Genomic DNA, 7,923 nt, shown 5'->3' with positions numbered 1-7,923 from the left:
TAGCACAAGAAATCTGCTAGTTATAACTATTTATTAGTTAATCATATAGTATCAAATAAATGTGGAGTGTAACAACACATCACTGCTTGTAACATATATAAATATAAAAAAACATTATACTTTCATGAAAATGTATTGCTAGAATCTCATCATCTAAATGAATAGATTCCTATCTTATCTATGGCAACTCTACTGCAGTGGAAAAACACAAGCCTGTCATTGTCATTGTTGTTGCGTCCCAATTATCTCATCAAATCCCCACTGGGCAAAGAAAACCTTCCAAATAATCTGGCATTTCTCTCTTCTTGACGGAGGAAAATAGCCAGTCTCTGGTCACTGGATGTCAACAATTTCTTATGCGATATGAATCTCCTCTCTCTTGCAAGCTAAAAGTCTCTTCTCCATCTGACACCCGATTTGCATGACAATGAAAGAATTTCTGACTTGCTCATTCTTTTCCGTCGTTTCACTCCCTCGCTTGTAATCGGAAAAAAAAGAGAATAGATATTCCGTGCTGTTGCTTCAATTGAAAAGGAGTCTGTAACTGTAAAAACTATCAGGTAGTTTGATCATCTTCGTAAATGTATATGGACATGGTTTTAAGGAGAGGAGCTTTCCTCATCTGAACTTCTATCTTGTCTAACATTAAATCTGTTGAGAACCGGTAGTGAAGCTGTCGCTGATATCCGAAAGGATCTAGCTGCGCCCACCATTGTTCTGTCCTGCATTTTCCCTACTTCCTTGCAGACATGATCCAATACATTTAGGAAATCTCTTACTATCACGAAAATTCTGAACGGGTGAGCTTCCTCCTTATTTGTATCCCCATGGAAATATTCAGTGACCTCTTTCACCAGTGACAAAGCCTTCCTTTCATCAGACTTAATCCTGCTAATTTCCTCATCAGCGCCTCTTAGAAAGAGCTTCATTGAGTGAAAGAATTTCCCCTGCATATCCGGCTTGTCATACTGCAAAACCAATCTGACTTTCTCGAGCCCCATTGCAAGTTTTGAAACATAGCTACTTAAAACATCAGAGTCCATTCCAGCTGCCTTTCTTACATTGCCGAGATCTCTACTCAGTCCTGTCACAACCTGCAATCCTTGTTTCCCAAAATCATCCTCCTTCACTTTGGAGAGTGTACTGTCTTGCAATTTCTCATTTGTAGAATCGGTACTTGTGCCTTCTGATCTAATAATTTCCTGGACCACAAAGTGGAGTAATGTTGTTTTCCCATCAGTTCCTTTTATATCTACAAGTTTTAAGAGTGTATCAAGCTTAAATGCTTTAGCATCACCACGATTTGTGCCAACATTCATCCGGTTCCCTGTCCTGAGAACAGCTTCAAGGAGTTTGAGGAATAACCGGCTATTCTTCAATTCCTTACTTGCTGCCTGGTAGATAGGAAGATGTCAGGATTAAGTTCCTAGGAGTTAGTGTACACAGAATTTAAAAGATTTTACATTAGAAAATACAGTGAACCTCATTGGCAGCAACCTTTCAGCCAAAATAATTTAAATGATCTTAGATTAAAAAACAGAGTGAGTTCAGCAGTAAGCTTAGCCAGTATCCATACCTCTAGGGTTTGAAAAGATTTCCTCAAATATTTAACTTCTGTATCAAAATTGGCTCTGTATAGCATCGCCTCAACTCTTTTAAAAGCAAATGGGATATCAAGTACTGTCTTGAGAAATTGTTCTGCAGATCCCAGTTTGGAGATATCACCACTGTACTCTCGAAGTTTTATTTCTTCCTCCTTGGTTGGGGCCATCTTTACTAGAGTTTCCAAAAGCTCCGCACCCAAGCTTTCTGGGTTGCCTGTTACACCCAAGCATGTATCTCATTTATAACGTTAGCAAACTGAACTCAATATATAACAAGGAAAGCTGATACAAGTACAGAACATGCATATGATGGTATGTGATCTTCCTGATATCAACGACGAACAATCTTCCAGCCTTTCATCTTTATTTTTGAAAAATACCCCGGGTCTCGATTTTTTGGTGTCCACATGCAAGTTATAGAAGGAAAAGATTGAAGGTGCAACTTGCATAAATAGGACATTCACTATTATGTGTCTTTCGATGGCAAAATACACACTATATTTGTCTATTGATGCATTCATATTTATGCAAATTTGTCATGTGAAACCATGAGGCTTGTATTAGAAGACTATTCACAAGCATTACTTCTTGTTATTTTGTTATCTATAATTCTACATGGAAAATATGTTGAGTTGTGGCTTAAATTAGTGAGTTGGTTTAGGTTAGATTGGTAATTACATGGTACGGTGTCCTAAACAAGAATGGAATGTGCTGACATATTCTGTTTAGGTAAAGACTTTCCTTGTTGGAGTTGGACTTGAAGTATTTTTCTTAATGAAAGAAGAATTCTTCTCCTAATGAAGGACATTGTTGCTAGTATAAATAGCTTGTGAAGTGGCTAGTTTACACGTGCCTCCAATATTGATGGCATGTGGAAACCAAAGAATAAGTACAGCAGCCAAAACCTTTAACCAAAAGAATTAGAGTGGTATTTTGTTGTGAGTGATTTATTGGAGTTTAGGTTTTCGGTAGTGAGCTATTTAAGTGTGTGCTTGATTAGTGGTTGTAATTCCTAATATTTGATAGTGAAGTTTTGTGGAGTAGGGTTTTCCGAACCAAGTCAAATTTTTGTGTCCCTTTTACTTTGTGTTATTATTTGGTTTGCTTGGATTTTGCACAGTACCTAGTTCAAGATTGATTCAAGATTTGTGCAAAACAATTGAAGATGACGAGCGCAAAATTTAAGGTGGGGCCGTTTGATGTGAAGAAGATCAATCCAAGTGTCGAGACCACTCATAATTTGTATTGATATGAAGAAGGAATTATATAGATTGAGGATGAATGAAGGCATGAATAGATCACTTGAATAAATTTAATAAATTGATTGTATAATTGATGTGAAGATTGATGGGGAGGATCTAGCCATGATATTATTAGCATCTCTTCCAAAATCTTATGATGATTTGATGACAGCATTTTTGGTTGGGAAAGAGACAACTAATGTGGAGGATATCACTGCTATGCTATTTAAATAGTAGGATATTTAAAAAGCTTAGTAGTGGCAACAAGAGGTAAGTTTGTGTGATGAACTTTGATCATGGTGATGAAAATATATTACGAAGAACTAACTGTGATAGAATTAAGTCGAGATCAGGATCAAAACCAAGAGTGGATTATAGTAATAAGGAGTATTATTACTATCATAGGAAAGGTCATATCCAATTTTATTGTAGGAGGTTGAAGAGTGATCTAAAAGAATTTAAGGAAAAGAAGAAGAAGAGCTGTGAGGTGTAGATGCAGCTTCTATTGCGGTTGGTGAAGTACATGATGATGATCTCCTCAAGGTAAGGATTCGTTAAAGGATTCATGAATTTTAGACTTTGCTTACTCTTTTCATGTTTTGTGCTAATAAGGATCGTTTTAGTAGTTGTGAAATTTATGGTGGAGAATCCATTGCGTTGGTGGATAATCATGAAGTAGAAGTTGTTGGAATTGGTAAAGTGAAAAAAAAAATGATGCATGATGGTATAATGAATACATTTGATGACATTAGGCACATGCCAAATCTTTAAAAGAATTTGATTTCATTTGAAATACTTGACTCACGTGGTTATAAGCATTTTGTTGAAGGTGGAGTTACGAGGAGTTAGTCCCAGTTCTTTGGCAATGACAAAAGGAAAATTGATGTGTAATGATTTGTATAAGTTGATAGGAGCTGCAGTTCAAGGTGGACCATGCAATGAAGCATGTTGTGAAGTAAATGAAATGCATTGTTCAGTTGCATCCAAGAAGAGAGTTAGTTTTATTTTGATAGATAGTTGTAAAGAAGATTTTCATACGAAGAATTATGCAAGAAAAAAACAAGTGTAGGTGAAGAAGAGTGGAGTTGCATAATTCATGAAAACAAGATTGATGATTTGTCACAATTAAAGCCAAGGTGAAGATTGTTGAGTTGTGGTTTAAATTGGTGATTTGGTTTGTTAGATTGGTAATTGCATGGTGTGGTGTCCTAAACAAGAATGAAATATCTTGACATATTCTATTTAGGAAAAGACTTTCCTTGTTGGAGTTGGACTTGATATTTTTCTTAATGAAAGAAGAATTCTCCTCCTATTGAAGGACCTTGTTGCTAGTATAAATAGCATGTGTAGTGGCTAGTTTATGCATGCCTCCAATATTGATGGTGTGTGGTGGCAACAAAAGAAATAGTGCAATAGCCAAAAGTATTAGTGTGGTATTTTGTTGTGAGTGATTTCTTGGTTGTCATTTGGGTTTTGATATTTGAGTGTGCGCTTGATCAGTGGTTGCAATCCCCAATATTTGATAGTGAAGTTTTGTGGAGTAGGCTTTGCCGAACCAAATCAAATTTGTGTGCCCCTTTTATTTTGTGTTATTATATGGTTTGCTTGGGCTTTGCACAACAAAGTGTAATGGCTAAGCTGATATCTAGCTCAAGTGTATTTACGACAGAATTTTGGGAAGTTGTAGAAGTTACCAATTCTAAAGTGGCAGCATGTGTTAAAGCATCTAAAGAAGCATATTGTATTTCTTCTGGTGCTGTAATGGAGGTCTTTGGGCAGTATTACTTGGAAATATTTACCTGTTCTAGCTTCCAACATTAAATACATTCTCTTCAGAACTACACAGTTGCCGAAGTCTCACCTAGTTCTGATGAGGAAAGTGCTTGAGATTTCAAAGTAATGTCCATGGGTGATGACTGGAAATAAGGTGTCAGAAGCTTAGAGCCTAACATAGAGTTTGGTGAGGAGAAAAGGGAGAGACAAAATCAAGTTTCAGGACTTCTTTCCTTGTTTCTGGTTCAGAATTGAGAGGAAAGGGAAGAAATAATGGAAGCAATTTACAACATAGGTGAGATTTGAGGGAGGGACTCTGTGAGGCAAGTTTGTAGAACAGTTTAAACATAAGGTGTTCCCTCTTAATTAGTCTTTAAAGTATTTTCCACAGAAGTTTCTCTACTTTTCCTGGAAAAACTAACAGGAAACCAACAAAAGCTTGCTACATGTCACCTTCCTTCCTCTTACGAAAAGATAACTTGGTGTTTTTCCATCCAACAACCTCTTGGGACTTGCCTATAATGCATGTTTCTAGGTCTTTAACGAATTTCTTTTCTAAAGTTTTCCCTTTTCTTTCCTACTTATTTTTTTTGGTAGCAATTATTTTTTAGGACAGCTAACATAATGATGCATGTGGTGTATGTAACACTGCTTAAATTTCTACTCCATTGCTTTCAGCTGCAATCATGGTATCTTCCAATTTAAGCACTTCAACCATAACTACTGCATTCAACCCAGTTCTTTCTTTCAGCTTTTGGGCATACACCTAGATACACTTAATCACCCTAAGCTCATAACAATCTGCTTATGTGTCAGAATTTTGAAATGAGTAAAAACTAAACATGAAAATATGTTTTTCTTCCCGAAGCAGTCAGGAAAGGGTACAGAATTTGAGATGTACTACAATATGGGCTAGCTGTTCACTCTAGCAATATGGGCATCTATTGCTGGTTTTGTGGAGCTCTCCCTAGCTACCTTAGTTCTTCTAGTCTCATAAATTACTAGTTTCAAGCAAAACGCAAGAGAACAGTATTTTGGTTCTTTTTTGTTTATTAGCATTCGTTATCTTCTTATCAGGCTGTGAAAATGATCAAAGACAGAAAAGAACAATATCGCATACCATCCAAAAGAGCTTCAGACACTTCATCTCGTGTCACGTTCAGTGCTCGCAACAGTATCGCTATGTTCTGCGACTTCTTTGGATCCAACACTCTGTTTTCATGCTCAGCAGGAGGCAGAACCGATTTTCTTGTAGCTTCTTTTGGTACCGAATTCGCAGAATTACAGCCAAAAAGACTCTCCATCATGTCCTCATTTAATCTAACAAGAAACGTAGTGACCAAATGATCGAAAATTTTATAAAAGAATAATTTGGTGAAGGGAATTACTGCTAAACTTCACTTACTGAAATGAGCTGGATTTAAGCTGGTCCCACACTGTGGCTCGGTCTGAGGATGCCCGCACTTTGTCCCAATGCAGAGGCTTTAGCTTGGGCTTTTCTCCATCATTGTCATCTGCATCATTCCTCTCTGAGGAACTGGCTCCTTTATTAACCTCCTCGGTAGTTTTTGTTATTCCGGTCTTCAAAATGGCTTTGGGACTAGAAGCTGAGGGCTTTTGCTTCGCCATCACTGTTGCAGGCATCGAAGAAACAACCATTGTTTTAGCTGTTTCTAAAGATCCTATCTTTCTTGATGTTGACATTGGAGCCGGAGCCGGAGGAGGTGGAGGTGGAGGTGGAGGTGGAGGTGGACCTGGAATTTTACTTGACTGATGATTGTATATGGATCGAAGAAGTTCCATATTCGGTGGTGGTGGTGGGACTGGAAATTTTGGCCTTTTAGAAAAATATGAAGTTGTTGACTCAAGAACCTGGACTTTATCCTGATGCGGCAATGGCGGTGGTGGTGGAGGCGGCGGCGGTGCTAATGATGGCTGCTTGATCGAAGGAATGATGACATGCTTCATTTCCGGTGAAGTTATGGAAGAAAATCTTGATTTCGGAGAGGTTCTTTTAGAGTGCGGAACAGAAGTTGTGGCTTGGACACGGACATCATTCCTAGCAGCATTAGCAGACCGCACCAGGACAGGTGTGTAGTAGGAATCGTCATTGCTAACTGTGGAGCCCTGTGGCGTATAAAAAGCTGTGTCAAGACTCTCCTCATCCGATATTGATGATGTTGGGGATGGAAAATTCTCATTCTCGTATCGAGGAGGAGGAGGAGGAGGTTTAGGTAGTGGTGGTAGTGGCTGCAAATCAGGACTAGGCCTATAATTATCAGATCTTTTGATTGAATTTAGTCTATGATAAGGTGAAGTATTGGCTCCGTTTGTTGTTGCTGTTGTTCCATTTACTTCAGTAGTTGATGCCCTGCTTGGTTCAACAGTTCCTATGTACAGGAAACTTGACGGGGGGACTCTAGATTCATCTGCAAATCTTTGAGAATTGCCTCCGACAAGCTTTTGAGATTCTCTTGGATGCTTAGCCCGGTGTCGGTACAGAAAGAATGCAAGAGCTGACAGCATCCCTAAAGTGACAATCCCAACTGAGATTGCAATTGCCACTTTCTTAGCAGGCTTGGCTGGCTGTGTTGCCGTTGGGATTGGTATGGTCCCGTTGACTGCTGATGCTGGTGGTGGCTGGCCAAGATCTGGGGTTTGCCCATTTGGGACTTCAGGGAAAAAGGGCTGGTCGGGGTTTGCAGTTGCTGAGCTATCTGGTGGCGGTGGTTGTGAGTCGGTGGCTGGTGGTGGTGCAGAAGCGACTGGGTATAATGGCTGGTGGAGAATTCTTCGTTGGATGTTAGAGTCTTGAATTATGGTTGCACTTTTGGGTGTGGTCAGTGATGATAATACAATCAAAATGAGGCTCAAGTTATGAGCTTTCATGTTGAATTTTTCTGGGTTGCTCTTATTTCTTCTGCAACTCTTTTTGTTTCACTAAATCCATCTCTCCCTTCGCCTTTGGTTTTTGTCTTTGCAAGAATTTTGTGTGCAGATAGAGAGAGAGAGATAGTGGAAAAGCGAAAAAGAAAAAGAAAAAAAGAGGTTTGGAGTGAGAGATTGTACACCTGTATCAAGGGAAGCTTCTTTTGGCTGCAAGATCTCGATGCTCAGATGCTGACGTCACCATGTTACTTTTTTCTTTTTTAATATATATTCTTAAAGCTTGTTCAACTTAATAATATTTATGTCATTTACTACGGTGCCTCTCGGAAAACTATTGGTCTTAATAATTTCCAGAAACAATTTCTCTTACTTTTTGTAAGGGTTTTATTTTCTAAATTGTCAGGTTGACAGCAACA

General features: G+C 38.5%; 1 protein-coding gene across 1 annotated transcript; it reads right to left on the bottom strand.

The window, feature by feature from the left end:
* On the bottom strand, nucleotides 1-7,677 carry LOC118030519 (formin-like protein 6). The gene is made up of 4 exons (XM_035034651.2): nucleotides 6,024-7,677; nucleotides 5,739-5,938; nucleotides 1,577-1,818; nucleotides 1-1,394 (listed from the first exon to the last, which is right to left on the bottom strand). The coding sequence occupies exons 1-4, from the start codon at nucleotides 7,505-7,507 to the stop codon at nucleotides 600-602; spliced, it is 2,721 nt and encodes a 906-aa protein (XP_034890542.1). The 5' UTR covers nucleotides 7,508-7,677; the 3' UTR covers nucleotides 1-599.
* Nucleotides 7,678-7,923: the final 246 nt, after the last annotated feature.

This window comes from Populus alba, chromosome 7, assembly GCF_005239225.2.
Source record: "Populus alba chromosome 7, ASM523922v2, whole genome shotgun sequence".
Taxonomy (NCBI): domain Eukaryota; kingdom Viridiplantae; phylum Streptophyta; class Magnoliopsida; order Malpighiales; family Salicaceae; genus Populus; species Populus alba.
Note: the sequence above shows the minus strand (reverse complement) of the source record. Positions and strands in the feature narration are given on the sequence as shown.

Excerpts from the sequence above, each read along its gene's own strand:
- LOC118030519 (XM_035034651.2), bottom strand. The coding sequence starts at position 7,507 with ATGAAAGCTCATAACTTGAGCCTCATTTTGATTGTATTATCATCACTG. Across the intron at positions 1,819-5,738 it reads GTCTGAAGCTCTTTTGGATG|GCAACCCAGAAAGCTTGGGT; the intron begins GTATGCGATATT and ends TGGGTGTAACAG. Across the intron at positions 1,395-1,576 it reads AATCTTTTCAAACCCTAGAG|GCAGCAAGTAAGGAATTGAA; the intron begins GTATGGATACTG and ends CCTATCTACCAG.